The sequence below is a fragment of the Crotalus tigris genome, unplaced genomic scaffold, assembly GCF_016545835.1.
Source record: "Crotalus tigris isolate CLP2741 ecotype Arizona unplaced genomic scaffold, ASM1654583v1 scf7180000019651.407290, whole genome shotgun sequence".
NCBI lineage: Eukaryota > Metazoa > Chordata > Lepidosauria > Squamata > Viperidae > Crotalus > Crotalus tigris.
This window is the reverse complement of record NW_024097642.1, coordinates 354,454-377,348: the sequence shown is the minus strand read 5'-3', so window position 1 is coordinate 377,348 and position 22,895 is coordinate 354,454. Positions and strand designations below refer to the sequence as shown.

Sequence of the window (22,895 nt, the reverse complement as noted above, 5' to 3'; positions counted from 1 at the left end):
GCGCGCCCTCGCCCCAGTCCTAGGCCTTCAGCTGGGTTTTATAAAACCTTTTCGCTTTAGGCCTCCGCCACCATGTGCAAAAAAAAAAAAAAGGTTCAATCAGTAAATTTCATCTTCTCGCGGGAAAAAAAAAGATCTTGCAAAGTTGGAATTGATTGATTGAACTTTTTAGTACCACCCAGTCTGCCGTTACCACTGCAGCCACGCCCACCCAATTGGCCACACCCACCCAATGGGCCACACCCATCTGGCACCCAATGATGCGTAAGTGGGTTTTGGGTTGCAGTTTGGGCACTCGGTCTCTAAAAGGTTCGCCATCACTGCCATAAAGGTTAAGGGAATCACGGGAGTTGTTAAGTTAGCAACGCGGTTGTTAAGTAAACCTGGCCTTTTTCATTGACTTTGCTTGACAGAAGGTCGCAAAAGGGGATCACGTGACCCCAAGGGACTCTGCGACCGTCATAAATAGGAGTCGGTTGCCAAGGGTCTGTATATACTGATTACCTGTTCATGGGAAACGCTGCAACGGTTGGAACGGCTGTCTGTGAAAAACAGCCACAAGTCACTTTTTTTTTTAGTGCCGTCGTTAACTTTGAAAGATCATGAAAGAAATGGTTGCGAGTCAAACTGCATCAAGTCAGAGATACCGGCATGCAAGAGACACATGGGCTCGCTGATGTCATCACGTGTGTTGTCAATTTGATATCATTACAGTTTGCTGTGAATGCCCCAGTAAAGAATTACAGTTATTCACACAACATGCCAACCCTGCTATAATGACGCATGATCAAAACACAATTAAGACTATTTTAGACAGCATTAGATAAGGTAAGATAAGATAAGATAAGGTAAGTTAAGGTAAGGTAAGGTAGGATAGGATATGATAGGATACGATAAGATAAGATGATAAGGTAAGTTAAGGTAGGGTAGGATAGGATAGGATGATAAGGTAAGGTAAGGTAAAATAAGATAACCTTTACTGTCATTTTTTTACTGTGGGCACAACAGCACATATCAAAAATGAAATTAGTTGCCCGCACTCAAAGTGAAACACACCCATGACACACACCTAAACCTACCCTATGCAATATATGTATAGACCCACAGCCCTACATTGTTGTTGTTAATTGCGAAGTCGTGTCCGACCCATCGCGACCCCATGGACAATGTTCCTCCAGGTCTTCCTGTCCTCTACCATCTTCTGGAGTCCATTTAAATTCACACCTACTGCTTCAGTGACTCCATCCAGCCATCTCATTCTCTGTCGTCCCCTTCTTCTATTGCCCTCAATCTTTCCCAGCATTAGGCTCTACATATACATAACAAATAAATATTAAATACTGTCCATCTTGAATATATAACGGAAGGAGGAAGCGTGAGAGTTGGTGATTACCAATGCAGGAATGAGCTACTAATCTTCTATCATAAATCTTTCTATGTTGTTAAGAGTTTGGATCTTGAAATAAAGCCAGGAAATAAGATATCTGACAACTATCTTAAGCTGACTAGAAGTTCTTGCTGATGAAAGCTATTGAGGGATCCAAGAAACCCACTAGGGACGCATTTGCTCCATTGTATCCCTCTGCACAGATTATTCATTCAGGTGCTCGCTGTCCCAAATGCAGGTTCAAAGCAAACATGGACAGAAATAATCAGTGTCGTCCCCAAAACTGCTTGTAGCTGAAAGATGTAACCATGATTACCTCTCCTTCTGTACCATAATTAATACCCCTTAGGGCCAAAGATCAGACTAAGATATTCTCTGCTAGGGTTTGTCCAGTACAAACAAAACCATTTTACCCAAAGACACAGTTTCAGGCAGATCTCACCGTGTTTTTTTGTTTTTATAGTTGTGTTAGCATTAATAGCCAAGGATGATCTAAGACTCCCTTTCCATTAAAAAAGATAGTGGTCAAGAAATTAAATGCATTAAATGCATGTATTGAATGCATGAAAGCTGTTTTTAAAACCCAGTCGTTCAAACTTCCATGCTGTCTATCAGCTAATTTGGAACATCAAAATAAAAATGCCCCTTGTTTTTCTCTCTCTGTTCCAATGTTTCTCAATCTTAGCAACTTTAAGATGCTGGGGAATTGTGGGAGCTGAAGTGCACCCATCTTAAAGTTGCTAAGATTGAGAAACACTGCTCCATTCAGAGGCTAGGCAGAAACGATGGCTTTAGCGTGTGGTTTTTCTGAGAAAACTTTAATACAGCACTCTACAAAACTATATAAACACCCGAAAGACTTGCTACAGAAGTGGCAATGCTAAGAGAAACAAATGCAGATTTTAGAGCGCAGAGCAAACCAAATGGGAGCAAACATCCTGAGGAGGTTTCTAGAGACTAAGCAAATAAGACTTGCAAGAGAGCCTGGTGGAAAGCAGCAGCAGCAGCGACTGGCTGATTTCCTGCATCGTGGTATAATGTGATTTTCCACGATTTTAGTTGGCGTGGTGGTTTGTAAACTTTGCCTTTTTAGCTCGAACGCAGTTGAGGGTAGCCGACCACAATGGCCTGCTCAACAAAGCATAGTTGAAATACAGGAAAGCCTTGATTTACAAACGGTCACTTAGCAACCGAATGAAGTTATGATGGATCTCCCTGAGAATACTTATGACCTGGATTCACAGTTATGATGATTCACACACACACACTCACACACCAGTTATGTGTCCACTCTTTAGGTACTGTCATGGTTCCGACAGAGGCAATGTTTACCTTAAAGAATCTTTATTTTGAATAGCATAGCATCGGCACTGCATAATCAAAGCCAAAAACTGAATTCCCCTCCCCTGGGCACCTAGTATCAACGCACAATTCCCTCCTCCAATTAACTGTCATAAATCATATTCCCCAATTAGCTTAAACACGGGCTTCCTCTCCAGTTCTCCAGCCTGGCCAATTCCTTATCAGCTCTGGTTACAATAACCTTGATTCTCACACTAGGTCTAGTGTTGTTATGTCTAGCTCAGTGTTTCTCAACCTTGACAATTTTAAGGCATGTGGACTTCAACTCCCAGAATTCCACAGCCAGCATTGCTGGCTGTGGAATTCTGGGAGTTGAAGTCCACATGCCTTAAAATTGTCAAGGTTGAGAAACACTGGTCTAGCTGGACTCTTGTTCACATCCCCCCTCCCAGCATCATCTAACTCTAAAAGCAAAAGGTAAAATGTTGTCAATGCAGAAACATCCGATGTTAGCAGCATTGGCAGACACCTGGCAAATGGCTCCTGGCAGCATCCTGTGGTCATGTGACTGTGTTTTACAATGTTTTTGCCCAAAACAAGAGCATTGATTTCCAGTTTTAAGAAAAACCTTTCCCACTGAGAACCACTTAACGACCGATCCCCAAAAGGTTTCAAAATTGGGTTGATCGTGTGAGGGACCCAATTTACGATCATTGTGAGTTATGACTACGATGGGACTGACATAACTCGAGGATTCCTCATGTAGTCGGTGAACCTAACTGGTTTTTCAAGAGTATACTAAGTTACAACCCAGGTTCTTCATTTTTCAAGAACTATCAGCCTATGATACCGTGTTTCCCCGAAAGTAAGGCCTACCCCGGAAATAAGCCCTAGCTTGATTTTTGGGGGTGGGCCTAAAATAAGCCCTACCCCCAAAATAAGCCCTAGTTTGGGGGTAGGGCGCGCACCTAGAAACTAAGCTAGGGCGGCGTGGGGGTGGAACTGCCCCACGTGCCCCACACCCGCTTACTAGCCCTCCCGTGAATTGACACCTGCCTCACCTCAACGGCCCACTTCTTCTGGTCGGCGTCCCCCGGCCTGCATTTTGGCATCAGAGGCCTTTCCAGAAGGCCTCTGCAGCCAAGAAGCGAGCTACGGATTCAATCTGTAGCTCGGTTATCAGCTCCAGTGCCCTTCCAGAAAGGCCTCCGAGTGCGAAATGCTGGCGGGAGCTGCAGAATTAAGCTGCTCCTTCGGCTGCGGAAGAAGGGGGCCAGCTGGGGGGGAGGCTGGCAGTGTTGGAGGTGAGTGGAAAAGACCCCCCCACCCCCAAAATAAGATCTGGTGCCTCTTTTGGAGGCAAAAAATAAAAATATAAAAATAAGACCAGGTCTTATTTTGGGGAAAACACGGTGTTACTAAGATCGCTGCCACTGCTCCAGGGAAAGCTCTTTCCTGAGAGAGCGTATTGTTGGAGGGCTTGCTTGGGTTAGAACAGGGTCCCCAAGCTTGACATGTCAGGATAATTAATAGCTAAACAGCTTATGTAAAGAGGTAATGTAAGGTGGATGATGCAATGATAGGAATGACAAAGCAGTGTCTGTGTCCCTTTAAGAGAAAGCAGGGACTGTATCCCTTTAAGAGTCTGAGTATAAAAGGGAAGTTTTTTGCTGGAGTTTTTCTCTCTGGTCCATTTGACTGCTGCAATTGCTGTATATTGGAGTTTGCTGTTTCACCACATGTATGTATTTTATTTCTAGTGTATATTTGTAGATATAGTGTAATATAAACCACCATTTAATTACAAACCACTGTTTACTGTATTTACTCCTGGATTACCTCAGCGCAATAAGACTGTGCATGCTCTGACATGACAACCGTAAAACTTAAAGGCGCTTCAACTCCTAGAATGTCCCAGCCAGCATCTGGAGTTTGGAGAACCCTGGTTTAAAGCAAGGAGCAGAATTCAGCTGCAAGGAGGTGTTTAGTCCAGGCGTCACAGGTGCTGTAGGGAAATAATGGCCTGAACGGCTTCTGTAACTGGCAAGACTTAGCAAAGAAGACAAAAGGTGAGAAGAAAAGGGAGTCAAGTGCTCAAAGATATGGAAGGGGGAAGGGCGGCAGGGGTGGTGGGGACCGAAGAAAGCCCCTCCAGCAGCAGACGCGGCTGTTGCCGTCACTCCCCTTTGGCTCTGGAATGGTGGAGACCCAGTCCGGCTCGGGAGGGGAGTGAAAGGGAAGAGGCGGGTGGGCAGCTGGGTCATTGAACCGGCGTGGGGAGATCACCGAGTGGGGAGTGGCCTGGGTATGGGGGCCCTGAAGTAAACAGGTATGGGGTGCATGGGGCAGCTCGCCGCCCGCCCTTCCCTAGGGCGGGTTTTTACGCACCTCTTAAAGGGTTCTGTGATTTCAGAGAGAACCGGTTGTTAAATTATTTGAATCCCACCACTGGCAGAACATAAGAGTCAATGGGATTCAGGGTGGACTGGACTTTGATCACTTGTGGGTACAAAGGGACTCAAGGCTGATGATGCACTTGACCCCTCCCTCCGGTCCAGCCTGGTCATTTCCTACAGGGACCCATTAGCATCCTTCCAGACAATGCGTCTTTCCTTTTCTCCCTTCTGCTGGAAACGGGGCTGCCATTTCCAGAATGGAGAAGGGAGACGTGGCTGATGCAGGGCGACAAGAAAGTGTGCGCAAGGAAGTACGGTAGCGGCAACAAAGGGTTGGCAGAGGGAGGCGGCAGGGGTGGCTTAGGTATCGGTTCTGCCGAACTGGTGCGAACCGGCTGAATCCCACCACTATCTATTGCCAAGTCGCTTTGACCGTTAGTAGTTCAGATTCTTGTAGAAAACGTTCGCATATAATAAACCTATATATTCATCTGAACTGCCTGGACTCCCGATTTCCTGTGCTGGAAAGTCCCCAGGCCAACGGGCAGAGCCGGGTCTTCAAGCCCTTGCGGAAGGACAGGGGTGGGGTCAGACTTCACAGGGGGGGGGCATGGTGGATAGGATAAGATATATTATCTAGCTTCGTTTTAATTGTGTAAGTTAGATTTCCTAGAGCAGGGGTAGGCAACCTCGGCTCTTTTATGACTCGTGGACTTCAGCTCCCAGAATTCCTGAGTCAGCTCTGCTGACTCAGGAATTCTGGGAGCTGAAGTCCACGAATCATAAAAGAGCCGAGGTTACCTACCCCTGTGACCTAGAGCAGTGGTTCTTAACCTGGGCGATATTGCCCCCCAGGGGGCGATTTCATTTTTCAGGGGGGCGATGGAATGAAAAGGGGCGACGTGGGGGTGAAGGAATGAAAAGGGGACGATATGGGGGCGATGGAGCGAGAATTTTTGGGGACACTTTTGAGACTTTTTCGTACAGTGAATCGCTGTATATCTGTCATACAAAAACAACAGATCGCTCGCTATTAGTGGATTGAATTGTATTTTCAAATGTTCCTCTGGCTAGCTTCAGTACAGAACGCTGTACATATGTGAATACGCATCGCTTATCTTCATGTGAGTTGCGCAACAGCCTCTGCCCATACAGTGGCACACCATTAGCCAGAATATGGGAGATATGGGAAAAAGATTGGAAATAAATTATTTGTATCGATATGTCCTGATGACAATTTTAAAGAAAACAAAACAAGTGTTTGCATAAATGGAAGAATTATTTCCTATGTTGTGATTGAGAGGTTATGTTGGGGGAGGGGGGCGATGACAACTTCCTCATTGGCTCAAGGGGGCGATTCGTTCAAAAAGGTTAAGAACCAAAGACCTGGAATAAGGATGCAGTGATACTCAAGCAGTGGACTAAGGAACTCTGAATGTTGGGGTTCCATGTGAAGAAGGCAAGTTGTATTAAATTCTCAGTCCTGAGCCACACGCACACCCCCGTTTTGACACACGGCAACAGTTGCACCACGCAGGTCTAGTGAGGAACTGAATGTGCACAGAATAATTGTGGACACTGCCTTGTCTTCCTGAAGCCGATTTACAGGGAGACATTTCCTTGGCCGGCAAATCACTTGCAGAAAATCCCTCAAATACACTGAATTTTTAAATATTGAGAAGGGACATCAAGCAGCTTCATCAGTCCACATAAAATACTTCACACAAATCACAAATAACTGCTCTTGTAGAACCCTCGTTTCACAGGCATCTGTCACAAATCACCCTTAACTCAATAATATATTCATTTATTCAATACTGATTAAGCAGGGCTTTTTCCGACACGTTACCCATTAGTTGCTTTTTTCTCAGGGCCAGCAATATTAATGTTTGCCATCCATACCATCCATAAACATTTACTCTAGACTCGGTGAAGCTGAACAGAAGTTCAGGGTCAATATTTAAATTTAGGGACTGGAGGTTCGCTCCGGCAGAACTGAAAACAAAACGTCATGGGATTATTCCGTACAAGACTGGCATTTACCTGATGATTCTCTGCGCGGCGTACTGGTGAAGCGAGCGGAACTGGGCGGACATGTTGGCTAGGGCTGCCAAGCAGTTTGTATGGAGGTATTTGTCCTGTTTGAGATGAGATGGGGAAAAAAAACACACATACACACATATCAGATTATCCTTCCTGGACACTGCAGGGCCTGTCAAAAAGAAAGAATTCCCCAGTCTTTTGCTATTTACTGGAGGCAGAGGGGCAATAAAAGCAAACCAAGCCTTGGATAGCTGAAGTCAGGGGTCTTCCAACTTGGCCACTTTAAGACTGGTGGACTTCAACTCCCAGAATTCCTCAGCCAGCCCTGAGGGCTGGCTGAGGAATTCTGGGAGTTGAAGTCCACCAGTCTTAAAGTGGCCAAGTTGGAAGACCCCTGGCTTAAGTCATCCTAGCTCAGTGTTTCTCAACCTTGACCATTTTAAGGCATGTGGACTTCAACTCCCAGAATTCCACAGCCAGCAATGCTGGCTGTGGAATTCTGGGAGTTGAAGTCCACATGCCTTAAAATGGTCAAGGTTGAGAAACACTGTCCTAGCTCAATAGCTTTACATCTTTTATGCTGGAGTTGCTGAGTTCATTAATGCTGACCAACATTTCAAGGTAAAGCGGCTTATATTTCAAGCTTTAATGTTTACTTTATTTGGCTAAATGCAGCTTACCCCCCCCCCCATAAAAATGTAGGCTTGTAACAATACATTTCCCATATTACTTACAAACTGGTACACAATCTCTCACACAAAGGAGGCGTCACTTAAACGAGCACTATAGGAGCCACGCTTATCGAAACGTAAAACTCCGTGCTGAATGCTATTCTGCAAAGTTCCCACCCCAACACCATCAGGTTTAGCGCTTGTGCCTCACCATTACCACCCACGCTGCCTTTTGCAGACTAGTTGCCTAATTGCATAAGATAGCTTCACGTATTCGATGGGGGAGAAAAAAAACGTGAGTTATTAGAGCTGAAGCATTTATATTTTTCCCTTCTTGAGCAACTTTGGTGTTTGGATTACAACGGACATGTCCCATATTTTCTTCCTTCCTTGCATCTATTTCATCTCTCTAGAGCAGGGGCGGGGAACGACGGCCCCTTTATGACCTGTGAACTTCAACTCCCAGAATTCCTGAGCCAGCATGGGGGAACTATGGCCCCTTTATGACTGATGGACTTCAACTCCCAGAATTCCTGAGCCAGCATGGGGAACGACGGCCCCTTTATGACCTGTGAACTTCAACTCCCAGAATTCCTGAGCCAGCATGGGGAACTATGGCTCCTTTAGGACTGATGGACTTCAACTCCCAGAATTCCTGAGCCAGCATGGGGAACCATGGCTCCCTTTAGGACTGATGGACTTCAACTCCCAGAATTCCTGAGCCAGCATGGGGAACCATGGCTCCCTTCATGACTGATGGACTTCAACTCCCAGAATTCCTGAGCCAGCATGGGGAACCATGGCTCCCTTTAGGACTCCTGGACTTCCAGGATGCCTGAGCCAACCATGCTCAGGAACTCTGGGAGTTGAAGTCCACAGGCCATAAAGGGGCCGTCGTTCCCCATCCCTGCCCTAGAGTCATACAAGACTGGGATTTCATTTCAGACCTCTTTCCTCCACGGGCCAAGGACGGGCTCTTTATACAGTACTAGCTTTTGCTAGAAACTTTGGTTGCCCCTGCAGAAAATGAAACATCTGCTCCACTTGAAATAAATCTAAGCTACAAAACTTACCCTTGTCCTTGTCATGTTGTACTGAATGGTCCTTATGACGACGAGAATCAGAAGGCTCCCCAGCGAAATCTCGGTCAGCACACGCTCTGAATACCAAGTAATATTTTTCAGGATCTGCAAAGACGGAGAGGAACGGAGTGTATTATTAACCTTGACAAGTCAACGTCATGCCCTCAATTCAGATTCTATTTCCTAAGGTAGAAAAGTGAATAATAATAATAATAATAATAATAATAATAATAAAGTTGGAAGGGACCTTGGAGGTCATCTAATCCAACCCCCTGCTCAGGCAGGAAACCCTATACCATTTTGGACGAATGGCTGTCCAGTCTCTTCTTTAAAACTTCCAGTGTTGGAGCATTCACAGCTTCTAGAGGCAGGTTGTTCCACTGGTTAATTGTTCCCACTGTCAGGAAGTTTCTCCTTAGTTCTAGGTTGCTTCTCTCCTTGATTAGTTTCCATCCATTGCTTCTTGTCTTTGCCCTCAGGTGCTTTGGAGAAGAGCTTGACTCCCTCTTCTTTGGGGCAGCCCGAGATACTGGAAGGCTGCTATCCTGTCCCCCCTCGTCCTTCTCTTCATTAAACTAGACATCCCCAATTCCAGCAGCCATTCCTTGTATGTTTTAGCCTCCAGTCCCCTGATCATCTTTGCTGCTCTTCTCTGCACTCTTTCTAGAGTCTCAGCATCTTTTTCACATCGCAGTGACCAAAACTGGATGCAGAATTCCAAGTGTGGCCTCTAGTGCATTGATGGCGAACCTTTTAGACACCAAGTGCCCAAAAACTGCCTTGCCCCTGCCCCGCCTCTCCTGCCCGCAGGGCCACCCACTACCTCCACGACCCGCCACAGCAGATCGCCATGGTGGCCCAGCAGCATCATGGCAGCCATGCCCTCTGTCCACGCCCTGCAGCTTCATCTGTACACGATGGGGCGCGAGGGCAGAGTCTTGTCCTCGCTGCCATGTGCTTGGCTGCGCTGCGCTGTTCTGCGCAGGCTGCGCGTGGGGTGACTCTCCTCCGGGGGGGCTGCTGGTGAGGAGGGGGCCACGGGGGTGGCGGGGCTGGGGCGATGGTGTGTGTGTCCACAGAGAGGGCTCTGAGTGCCAACTCTGGCATCCGTGCCATAGCTTTGCCACCACTGCTCTAGCATGATCGATTTGCACATAAAATATTTTTTAAAAGAAATTTAAAAAAAAAAACAAACCGCCTCTTCAAAAATGTCAAGGTACTGACAGCCATAGAATCCTCTCCAGAATGCAAAGAAAAGGGCGACTGTGTGGGTTATTTAACATAACTGTTTGAATAAGAGTGAATCTAGTTGTGTTCTACCGACCTGGAAGAGCAGCCAGAGCTGGCCAAAGGCAAACTAACCATGGCTTCCGCTCTCCAAACTGTGCATCTGCTTCTATGCCCCAGAGAACAAGATGGCTTCTGGAAAACAGTCACCTCTTGTTGAGAGATTCAATCTTTAATTTGTTTCTCCATATCTTTGTAGCCTTCAGGCACTTAAAACAGGGCTCTGCCACCTTGACAACTTTAAGCCTGGTGGACTTCAGCTCCCAGAATTCCTCAGCCAGCTATGCTGGCTGAGGAATTCTGGGAGCTGAAGTCTACCAGGCTTAAAGTCGTCAAGGTGGCAGAGCCCTGACTTAGAAGACCAAGTTTCCCCAAATATCTTTGGCTTGGCCTAAAATATAGACGTATATCTGAGAATACCCCCTCCATCCAGAACAGACTGTGCCTCCCATCGGCCTTATATAGACATTAAAAAGCAGGAAAGAGAGAGGGAGAGGAAGGGAGGGGGAAAGGGGGAGAAGGAGAGAAGAGAGGGAGGGAGGGGGAAAGAGAGGGGGAAAGGAGAGAGGGAGAGAGGGGGAAGGTGGGAGAAAGGGGGAGAAAGAGGGAGTCAAGGAGAGAGGGAAAGAAAGGGGAAAGAAGAGAGAGAGGGAGGGAGGGTGGGTGGGAGAAAGGGGAAAAAAGGGGGAGTCAGGGAGGGAGGGACAGAGGGAAAGAGAGGGGGAAAGGAGAGAGGGAGAGAGGGAGGGAGGGTGGGAGAAAGGGGGAGAAAGAGGGAGTCAGGGAGAGAGGGAAATAAAGGGGGAAAGGAGAGAGGGAGGGAGGGAGGGAAAGAGAGGGGGAAAGGAGAGAGGGAGAGAGGGAGGGAGGGTGGGAGAAAGGGGGAGAAAGAGGGAGTCAGGGAGAGAGGGAAATAAAGGGGGAAAGGAGAGAGGGAGGGAGGGAGGGAAAGAGAGGAGGAAGGGAGAGAGGGAGGGAGGGTGGGAGAAAGAGGGAGTCAGGGAGAGAGGGAAAGAAAGGGGGAAAGGAGAGAGGGAGGGAGGGAGGGAAAGAGAGGAGGAAGGGAGAGAGGGAGGGAGGGTGGGAGAAAGAGGGAGTCAGGGAGAGAGGGAAAGAAAGGGGGAATGGAGAGAGAGAGGGAGGAGGGTGGGAGAAAGGGGAAAAAAGGGGGAGTCAGGGAGGGAGGGACAGAGGGAAAGAGAGAGGGAAGGTGGAAGAAAGGGGGAGAAAAAGGGGGACACAGGGAGACAGGGAGGGACAGAGGGAAAGAGAGGGGGAAAGGAGAGAGGGAGAGAGGGAGGGAGGGAGAGAAAGGGGGAGAAAGAGGGAGTCAGGGAGAGAGGGAAATAAAGGGGGAAAGGAGAGAGGGAGGGAGGGAGGGAAAGAGAGGAGGAAGGGAGAGAGGGAGGGAGGGTGGGAGAAAGAGGGAGTCAGGGAGAGAGGGAAAGAAAGGGGGAATGGAGAGAGAGGGAGGAGGGTGGGAGAAAGGGGAAAAAAGGGGGAGTCAGGGAGGGAGGGACAGAGGGAAAGAGAGAGGGAAGGTGGAAGAAAGGGGGAGAAAAAGGGGGACACAGGGAGACAGGGAGGGACAGAGGGAAAGAGAGGGGGAAAGGAGAGAGGGAGAGAGGGAGGGAGGGAGAGAAAGGGGGAGAAAGAGGGAGTCAGGGAGAGAGGGAAATAAAGGGGGAAAGGAGAGAGGGAGGGAGGGAGGGAAAGAGAGGAGGAAGGGAGAGAGGGAGGGAGGGTGGGAGAAAGAGGGAGTCAGGGAGAGAGGGAAAGAAAGGGGGAATGGAGAGAGAGAGGGAGGAGGGTGGGAGAAAGGGGAAAAAAGGGGGAGTCAGGGAGGGAGGGACAGAGGGAAAGAGAGGGAAGGTGGAAGAAAGGGGGAGAAAAAGGGGGACACAGGGAGACAGGGAGGGACAGAGGGAAAGAGAGGGGGAAAGGAGAGAGGGAGAGAGGGAGGGAGGGAGAGAAAGGGGGAGAAAGAGGGAGTCAGGGAGAGAGGGAAATAAAGGGGGAAAGGAGAGGGGGAGAGAGGGAGGGTGGGAGAAAGGGGGAGAAAAGGGGGGAGAGAGGGAGACAGGGAGGGAGGGACAGAGGAAAAGTGAGGGAAGGAAAAGGAAAAAGGAGAGAGGGAGGGAGAGAGGGACGGAGGGAAAGAACCCCCACCCCTGGGGAGGACAAAATAGGCCAGCCTCTCTTTCCCAATTGCCAGCTGGACTCACTTTCTCATTCTGAGAGGCGGATTAATTCCAAGCGCAAAAGACACCGGGATAACAAACGGCTCCGAAGATATATAACCAGCACAAATCCGTTTCACACACACGAGTTGCAGGAATATCAGAGTAAAAGAAAAGCCTCTGGCAGGGCTTTCACTTATTCTCAGCCTCTCATTCACCAGCAGATTTTACGTTCCTTGAGCAAGAGGGTAGAAACGGGCGTCCTCAACAGTTAAACGTCTCAATGTGTGTTTAACTAAATCTTTGACCGACTCCGGTTAATCCAGCCTGACTGGGCACTCTGGCTTCCCAGAGGAACTTTAGAAATCTGCCCTTCTCGTTGAACGCCAGAGGAAGGAATCACGGGTACAGGGTGGGCTGCTACTACCTTCAGCTCACGCTTGTAAGGTCTGTAGCCGCTACTCCTCCCTGCCCCTGAGAGAGTTGGGGAGGGAAGGATGTCAGCATCGCCTTCTCAGCTTAGTTAAGATGATTCTGGAAAGGGAAGCAAAGGAGGAAGAGCTGAGGAACTTATGGAAGATAGGATAATTAGAATAGAATAGAGCTGGAAGGGACCCTGGAGGTCTTCTAGTCCAGCCCCCTGCTCAAGCAGGAGAACCTGCCATCTCAAACAAGTGGCTGTCCAGTCTCTTCTTAAAAACCTCCAGGGATGGAGCGTCCACGATTTCTGGTGGCAAGCTGTTCCACTGGTTAATTGTCGTCATTGTCAGGAAGTTTCTCCTTGATTCCAGGTTGCTTCTCTCTTTGGTCAGTTTCCAACCATTGTTTCTCATCCTTCTCTCTAGTGACCCCCTTCTCTTCTTTGTGGCAGCTCTTCAGATACTGGAACACTGCTATCTTGTCTCCCCTATTTCTTCTCTTGTTTACACTAGCCAAGCACAAGTCCCCCAGTCATTCTTTGTATGTTTTGGTCTCCAGGCCTTGGATCCTCTGAGTTCAGTGTTTCTCAACCTTGACCATTTTAAGGCATGTGGACTTCAACTCCCAGAATTCCACAGCCAGCAATGCTGGCTGTGGAATTCTGGGAGTTGAAGTCCACATGCCTTAAAATGGTCAAGGTTGAGAAACACTGTACTTAGTTGCTCTTCTCTTAACTTTTCCCAAACTCTCAACATCTTTTCTGTGATGTGGTGACCAGAATTGGCTGCAGTATTCTAGGTATGGCCTCACTAGGGTCTTATAAAGCGCTACTAGCACTCCACATGACCTTGATTCTATGCCTCTGTTTATACAACCCAGGATTGTGTTAGCTTTTTTGGCTGCTGCTGCACACGGCTGGCTCACGGTCAAGCGATCGTCCACTAGGACTCCAAGGTCCCTCTCACACTTGCTGTTTTTGAGCCAGATCTCACCCAATCTGTACTTGTTCCTTTGACATTATGTTCATCTCGGATCGTCAAAGTGCTTTTAAGGATAAGGGTTATTTTCATTCAGCAACGATTAATTGCTCAAGGTAATCCTCAAGTTACAACAGTTCATTTGGCGACTGTTCAAAGTTACAAAGACACTGAGAAGAGTGACCGTTCTTCACAGCTAGGACTGTGACGGTCACGTGAGCCAAATTCAGACGCTTGGCGACCGACGGCTGCAGAATCCCGGGGTCAGCTGATCAGCAAAGTCAATGGGGAAGCTGGATTCACTTAACAACCACGTTACTAATTTAACAACTGCCACGATTCCACCCAACAACGGTGGCAGGAAAGGTGGTAAAACGGGGCAAAACTCACTTAACAAACGTCTCACTTAGCAACAGAAATTGTGGTCATAAGTCAAGGACTACCTACAGAGGCTTCCAGCGGAGTAGAAAATCAGGTTGCCCAATTCAAATTCTGTCCTCCTATTAATTGGAATCCTGCCTGAATTAAATGAACGTGTGTGGAGATCCACGGATGAGAAACGCAGCACAGAAGCTCTCCCCAAAGAAAATGACGCTCCATTATTTTTTAAACATCACTGACCGTTCCCAATATTTATAAAGTCAAGACTCAAGCCGAGCATTTTGGAAAGCCAGAGAAATCCTTTGGGAAAAGGGGGCATGAGCTTCCGGAAGAAGAGTGCTATGGTAATTACCTTGATTGTTTTTGTTACATCTGTGCAGGATTGCGATGCTTCTACTTTGCAGAGTGGATCTGGAACTGTCAGCCACCCAGCATCCTATTTCACTGGAGCAGCATATCTGCCTCAGTAAACAAATAAACAAAAGAAATAAACAGGAACACGACCGTTCCTGTTCTAAAGGGAGAACTTGCATTTTCAAATCTTCTTTCCAAAGAGTCCTAAGTCACATTTTTATTTCAGACAAGGATCTTCTGGGCACATTAACAGAATAACAGAGTTGGAAGGGAACTTGGAGATCTTCTAGTCCAGCCCCCTGCTCAGTCAGGAGGACCTATACTATTTCAGACAAGTGACTGTCCAGTCTCTTCTTAAAAACGTCCAGTGTTGGAGCATTTGCAGCTTCTGAAGGCAGGCTGTTCCACTGGTTAATTGTTCTCACTGTCAGGAAGTTTCTCCTTATTTCCAGGTTTGCTTCTCTCCTTGGTTAGTTTCCATCTGTTGCTTCTTGTCCTGCCTTCTAAGGACTTTGGAGAATAGCTTGACTCCCTCTTCTTTGCGGCAACCCCTGAGATATTGGAATACTGCTATCCTGTCCCCCCTCGTCCTTCTCTTCATTAAACTAGACATACCCAATTCCAGCAACCGTTCCTTATAGGTTTTAGCCTCCAGTCCCCTGATCATCTTTGTTGCTCTTCTCTGCACTCTTTCTAGAGTCTCAGCATCTTTTTAATAATATTTTGACCAAAACTGGATGCAATATTCTAAGGGTGGTCTTACTAAGGCTTTATAAAGCAGTACTAATACTTTACGTTATCGTGATTCTTTCCCTGTTAAGGCAACCTACAATTGCAGTGGCTTTAAGAAAGTTTTTTTTTAAAGAAAATAACATTAAAAAGAGGTTTGTGGCTTCCTTGAGGGAGCTGAAATAAGGGCCCGTATACAGTTACAGTTACAACGCTTCATTTAGTGAGCGTTTAAAGTTACGACACTTTAAAAAAGTGACTTATGAGCGTGTTTCACCCTTATGACCGTTGCAGCATCTCCACGGTCACGCGCTCCAAATTCAAATGCTTGGAAACTGGCCTGAACTTATGCCGGTTGCAGCGTCCCGGGGGTCACGTGACCCCCCTTTTTGTCACCTTCTGACAAGCAGAGTCAATGAAGTCAGAATCACTTAACAGCCGTGGGACTAACTTAACAACTGCAGTGATTCAGCTAACAACGGTGGCAAGAAAGGCCATGAAATGGGGCAAAACCTACTTAATGACTGTCTCGCTTAGCAATGGAAACGCTGGGCCCAGTTGTGGCTGTGAGTCGAGGCCTCCCCGTAATCGGGGATGTGTGAAATGGTACTTACCCAAATTAATCTAAACTCCCAATCAATGAATGGGGGTTGTGAAGCCCAAGAGCAGACATGTCACACACGAGGCCTGGGGGGCGGATGCGGTCCACGAAGTGGTTTCATGTGGCCCGCGAAGCCATCCTGGAAACAGTGAGGGAACGGCCCCCGCTGCCTTGGCCCTGGCCCAGGCCGGACGGGAGCCAATGTACAATTTTGTGGCGGCCATCGATGCTGAAACGCATTCAGTCTTAGCTCCACAAGGCCCTCTGGAAACAGCAAGGAACCGGCCCCTGCCGCGTCACCCCCGCCCCCTGGGTGCCTGCTGGGGAGGGGTCACCCTTTGTGAGGAATGAAGAAATGGACCATCACTTGGAAGTGGCCAGCAAATGGCCCTTGCCTACTTCACGTATCCGGCTTGACGGGCCCTGGGGAAGGGTTTCAGCAGGCTCCTCCAATGGACCATGCCTTGGCGCTTGCCCCGGTCCCACCCCCTTCTGCCAGAGACCCCCAGATCAGTCCCACTCCTGCCCAGACCCCCACAGGCACCCTTGAACGATGTAGAGCTGGCCCACCCAATAGGCCACACCCACTCCATCCACACCCACCCAGTAGGCCGCACCCACTCTGACCCCCCCCCCCAGGGCAACCGCAATGCTGATGCGGCCCTCAATGAAATTGAGTTTGACACCCCTGCCCAAGAGGAAAACAAATTCCAGGGCTCTTGACAGGCCACAAAAGGGAGCATGGAAAACTCCGCCAGAATAAGGGTGTCAAGGCTGCTAACATCGGATGTTCTTGCTTGACAATACATGAAGATGCAAACATTTTCTATTCAACCTGTGTTACCTTTGGAGTTAAAATTAGGTGGTGCTGGAGGGGAGGGGGAAGAATGTGCTTGGGGACTAGTTAGCCCTAACAATATCTCAGTAGAGTGTTCTTCAAGGTTGGTTGTAATAAGAGAAGATAAGTAATAGCCAGTTACGGAGGGAAAGTTCGCACTTCAAATTAATTGAGAATGTGATTAATGATCATTAAATGAAGGAGTGAGTTATGCTTAGATACTGTGTGTTTGGGGGAGGAGAATTCAGATTTTGGCTTCTCTATGTACGTGGGGAAGCTATGTTATACTACTACTACTACTACTACTACTACTACTACTAATAATAATAATAATAAAGTTGGAAGGGACCTTGGAGGTCATAAAGTCCAACCTCCTGCTCAGGCAGGAAACCCTACACCATTTCGGACAAATGGCTGTCCAGTCTCTTCTTAAAAACTTCCAGTGTTGGAGCATTCACAGCTTCTGGAGGCAGGTTGTTCCACTGGTTAATTGTTCTCACTATCAAGAAGTTTCTCCTTAGTTCCAAGTTGCTTCTCTCCTTGGTCAGTTTCCATCCGTTCCTTCTCGTCCTGCCCTCAGGCGCTTTGGAGAATAGCTTGACTCCCTCTTCTTTGGGGCAGCCCCTGAGATACTGGAAGACTGCTATCCTGTCCCCCCTCGTCCTTCTCTTCGTTAAAGTAGACATCCCCAATTCCAGCAACCGTTCCTTATGTGTTTTAGCCTCCAGTCCCCTGATCCTCTTTGTTGCTCTTCTCTGTACTCTAGTTTCTAGAATCTCAACATATTTTTTACATCGTGGTGACCAAAACTGGATGCAGGATTCCAAGGGTGGCCTTACCAAGGCCTTGTAGAATTGTTGCAATTAAAGATTCTTTAAGGTAAACAATGCCTCAAGGTTGTTTGAAGAGCTTCTTCTTTCGGAACCATGACAAAGGAGTTGTTTTTATTTTCCCTCTTTTTGACCACAGGACAAAAGCTGATTCCATCCAAAGCTGCTTAAAATAAACAAAGCCGCTTCTGGGGAGGCCTCACTCATTCCTGGTCGCTCCAAAAAATGAATTCGAAAGAAGGAGCTTAGAGACAGATACGAGTTTACTTCCAAAAAAATCCCGCTCGTCTGTATAATGTTTATCCTTTATTCTTCCTTTAAAACAGGCACAATGTTGATATTTCTGATCGTTTTCCATTCATTCCCACTAGGCTCTGAGTGCCGCCTTTGGCATGCGTGCCATAGGTTCGCCACCACTGATCTAATCTATATATCTGTATCTGCATCTGTATATCTTTATCTATCTGTCCGTCCATCCGTCCACCCGTCTGTCTGTCTGTCTGTCTGTCTATCTATCTAAAAAGCAACGAGTACTTCCAAAAAGTATTGGGAATAAAAGCTACAAGAAGAAAAGTAAATGAGAATTCATTAAAAAAAAAAAGCTGTATTGAGAAAGTAGACGTCCAACGCATGCATAAAAATTTACGTTCATCTTCATTAAGATAGACCTTTGCTCATTATTTTGTGTTCAGTGAATCAACCGTGCCTTCTGAATATACCTAACTTACAATTTCGTGAATGGATTGATTGAAGCCGTCGTCTTCCGTAAGGATTAACAAAATTATCAGTGCCATATAAACGTGATGTGAATTCCTTTCTTCAACATGATAAAGAATCTCAAGAATTGGCAAAACCTCAGGAAGGAAAAAATAGAGATAAGGACAAATTAATATTAGGATGCTTGTAACCAAAAATCCAGGCTTTAATAATCTCCTGATTTTAGCCAAAAACTTAGACAGTTTTATCTAGTCTAGTGGTTAAGGCAGGGGTCTTCCAACTTGGCCACTTTAAGACTTGTGGACTTCAACTCCCAGAATTCCTCCCCTAAGGGCTGGCTGAGGAATTCTGGGAGTTGAAGTCCACAAGTCTTAAAGTGGCCAAAGTTGAGGACCCCTGGGTTAAGGCACCAGGCTAGAAACCAAGAGGCTCTGAGTTCTAGTCTTGCCTTAGGCACAAAAACCAGCTGGGTGCCTTTGGGCCAGTCCCTTCCTCTCAGCTCAACCCACCTCACAAGGCTGTTGTGGGGAAAACAGGAGGAAGAAGGGAATTATGTATATTGGAGTTGTTTACAAAAATAACAAAGGCAGGATACACATCAATCAATAAAAAATAAACCCACCCACCCAATTGGCTTAACGATTGAGTTGCCGGTCCCAATTTTAGTTGCTAAACAAACATTTGCAATTATTTTTTTAAAAAGTAAGTCAGAAAAAGCCAAACTAGCCAAATATAAAGTAGGATTCAGAAGCCAAGAAATAACCCAGTGTTTTGTCAAGGATGCTTCATAGAAAGGGGGATTTTCTTAAAAAATAAAGGTGGGTGGGGATGGATTTGAATCCAAAGCTGGCTGAGGAATTCTGGGAGTTGAAGTCCACAAGTCTTAAAGTTGCCAAGGTTGGAGACCCCTACCTTAACCACTAGACAAAACTGCTAAGTTTCATTTTTTCCGTTTAAAATCATTTAGCAAATAAAGGCCGTCCTTGGCTTATGATTGGTTGCTTAGCGCCCTTTCGAAATTAGGGCAGATCCCAACAATGAGACTTATAACCCAATTTCAAAGATTGACATTTACCTCCCCCCCCCCCACCACATCCTGGGTGTTCAGCAACCAGCCAGCATTTGTGGCTGTTTGCAGCATCCGACAGTCACATGGCCACAATTGATGAGGTTGTTTTTTTTTCCTGGAAACTGGTGTTTACTTCTGGTTTCTGGCAAAAAACATTAATTGCGGGCAAAGAATTTGTTTAACATCCCTGACATTTGCTTTAAGACTGCAAAAAGGATCACAAGGTCACGCTTGTGTGGTGACCTGCTTCATGATCCTCCCCCATCTTATGAATGTAATTCCAGGCTCAACTACAGTTGTAAGTCAAGGGCTACGTGAACCAGGCTTGGGTGAACAGCCATAGCATATATAGCAATAGCAACAGCACGTAGACTTATATGCTGCTTCGCAGTGTTTTACAGCCCTCTCTAAGCGGTTTACAGAGTGAGCCTATGTGGTCCCCAACCATCTGGGTCTTCATTTTACCGACTCGGAAGGACGAGTCACTCTTGAGCCTGGTGAAAATCAATGCTGGTTACAGGTATAGAAAGAGTAAGTCGTGAGAGTTATTTGCTAGATTTGTATTCCCTATTTCAGGGGTCTTTCAACTTGGCCCTTTGATGACTGGTGGACTTCAACTCCCAGAATTCCTCAGTCGGCCATTTTGATGAAACTGCGGGCTTGGATCCAGACCAGGGGCCTTCAACACTTGGCCCTTTTATGACTGGTGGACTTCAGCTCCCAGAATACCTCAGCCAGGCATGCGTCATGAAGGGGCCAAAGTTCCCCCATGTTGGCTGAGGAATTCTGGGAATTGAAGTCCCCAAGTCATCAAAGGGCCAAGTTTGAAGACCCCTGCCCTATTTCTTTCAAGAGCTCCAGGTGGCGTCCACTGCAATCTTCATTCCTTTAACCATATAACTTAATCCTAACCTGTGAGGTGGGGGTCCTAAAGATCCCAAATGAGATTCAATGGCTGAGAAGGGACCAGAATCTTGATTCCCCCCCCCAATCATAATTGAACATACCCAGCACCCACAAATCCCCACCTACTCTAAAACCCATCAGCTGCTGCCTATAATCACTTCATTCACAAGTTAAAGGAAGCAGCATCTCTCTAGCGTCCCGTTCTCTCAGCAATTCAAAAGCCGGCGTTTCACACGGAAGATTTCCTGTTACATTTTTGGACTTGATGAGTTGCACGCAGAGAAAATATTTACCAGGTTTTCCATATCTGTCCGGGCCAACATATATGTTCGAACATTGCTGTTCTGGTGCAAAAGGCTATACAAGAGCAGGGTGGCGTGGTCAGAGTTTTGCTGCTCACACAACGTGGTGTACAAACTATTAAAATTGATCTGGAAAGCATGAGGATTTGGTGAAGACAACGCTGTGCTATCTGGAAGAAAACAAACAAACGTCAAAGATCGTGTACAGTGAAATGCAATCCTTTTGACGCGTTTTTCGAGGTTTCTTCCCCTCTGGTCCCAATAAAAATGAAGCTAGCCTTCGCGGTGTGACTCAGTAGCCTTCAGTCTGCAGACCAACAGGCTTTGGCCTTGCCCTTTTCAGAGACTCTGTCCATCCACCATAGGTTTATTTCTTATTTATTGGCTCTGCATTCATAGGAGGGACTGATATGATTACAAATCACCTTACCTCAACAGATGGAAGAGTGATTTAAAACACAAGAATCTAATCTGTTTTCATTGAACCATCCTATAACCTTCCAAACGATCAAGGACTGTCAATCTCCCAGTGACGTTTTACAAGAACCAGGACTGCCCTGTTTCTGTTATGTCTGATTAAAGGCTAATCAGGCTATCGAGCAGTAGAACTGATAATGCTGATTAGCTGGAACAGCTGGCCCAGCCTAGAGATGAAGGCAGCTTGTGATGAGAAAGGGCAGTGGTCTGACTCAGGCCAAGGGGAACTGCATGTTATCTCTCCACAAGGATATATTCGCAACTCCCTTATTTGCGAAACTAAAATGTGCATACAGATAGAGGGGGCACTGATGGGAGAAATAAAGGTTGGGGGGGGGGGGAGAATTCCTTGCAATAAACGAATCTCCCCTGAAAATGGCCTCCCGTTCAGCCATTTCCTAGCACCAGAGCTGAATTCCTATTTTGATATTCAGATAGAGAAAAAAAAAAATTAAAAGGGGAAAGGAGTTTATAGGGAAAATGAACAGAGAAAGAAGTCTTCTCCAAACCACCAATTCTTCCCAGAGTATGTTCACTCATCGTTTATCTTACAAGCAAGGTTTAAGCTTGAAGACTATGAAACTTAAATGGGTTTTGACCATTTCTCCAGTGGTGGCGAACCCATGGCACGGGTGCCAGAGGTGGCACTCAGAGCCCTCTCTATGGACACACGCGCCGTCGCCCTAGGCCTTCACCTGGGTTTTATAAAACCTTTTCACTTTAGGCCTCGGCCACCGTGTGCAAAAAAAAAAAAAAAAAAGGTTCAACCAATCAGTCAATTTCAACTTCTCGTGAGAAAAAAAAGATCTTGCAAAGTTGGAATTGATTGATTGAACTTTTTAGTCCCACCCAGTCTGCCGTTACCACCGCAGCCACGCCCACCCAATGGGCCACACCCACCCAATGGGCCACACCCACCCGGCACCCGACAATGCATAAGTGGGTTTTGGGTTGCAGTTTGGGCACTCGGTCTCTAAAAGGTTCGCCATCACTGGATTAGTGAGTTGGCTCTAAAATGTTTGTAGCATGCGAAGTCATTATCTTTAAATTTGACGTGTAAACACACTTCTCTGTATAAATTCCTCATATATGTCTTCTGCTACAATTATCCCCACAATGAAACTGAATTTAAAAAACAGTAACCTTCTTTTCTTGAAAAAGTAATCTTAAAGTACGCTGTGTACCAATAAAGGAGAATACAGGTAGTAATCAACTTATGACCAAAACTGAGCTCAACATTTCTGTTGCTAAGCGAGACAGTCATTAAATGAGATATTGCCCATGTATAAGAGGCAATGCAACTCCTCCAGAGGAGAGAGAGCACAATTTTTTACATACAACCAACCTAAAAGTGTGGCTCGGCGAAGGAATCAAAACAGCCCTGTATACTCTTACTTTTTGGGATGTTTTTCTTTAGCCAAATCATCAACTAATGAAAGTCGGGACACTGGGGTATTTCCCGGAAAATTTCCAGGAAATTGGCACTTTTTAAAAGATACATACCTTGTGTGTTCCTGAAGGACACAACCGATTGTTTATAAGGGTTGGGTGTATCTGCAGCATCGGTCAGATTTACTAAGATGAGCAGCAGCAACAGACTTTGATTTGCGAGAGGTGATGACTCTTCCTGCTGGGAGGCTCGCTTGCTTCCTCCTAGTGTAAAGACTGTCCACAAGCCAGCTAAAGGAAGAGAAACATCTGTTTTACACTCCTCAAATCAATTTAGTTTAATAATTGAATGACATTTGAATAATAATAATAATAATAATAATAACAACAACAACAACAACAACAATAATAATAATGTTGGAAGGGACCTTTGAGATCACCTAGTCCAACCCGCTGCTCAGGCAGGAAACCCTATACCATTTCAGACAAATGGCTGTCCAGTCTCTACTTAAAAACTTCCAGTGTTGGAGCATCCACCGCTTCTGGAGGCAGGTGGT

The 22,895-nt window shown here is 46.5% G+C and overlaps 1 protein-coding gene across 8 annotated transcripts in view; it reads right to left on the bottom strand.

The window, feature by feature from the left end:
• The window catches only part of DYM (dymeclin), a 143,995-nt gene that overhangs the window by 18,921 nt on the left and 102,179 nt on the right, over positions 1–22,895 (bottom strand). For all 8 annotated transcript variants that reach the window (XM_039364096.1, XM_039364102.1, XM_039364103.1 and 5 more), the window contains exons 10-14: positions 22,453–22,629; positions 20,464–20,642; positions 18,207–18,332; positions 8,873–8,986; positions 7,129–7,223 (exon numbers count right to left, since the gene is read on the bottom strand). In XM_039364096.1, the coding sequence (XP_039220030.1) occupies positions 7,129–7,223; positions 8,873–8,986; positions 18,207–18,332; positions 20,464–20,642; positions 22,453–22,629 (691 nt within the window). The remainder of the gene's footprint in view (positions 1–7,128; positions 7,224–8,872; positions 8,987–18,206; positions 18,333–20,463; positions 20,643–22,452; positions 22,630–22,895) is intronic.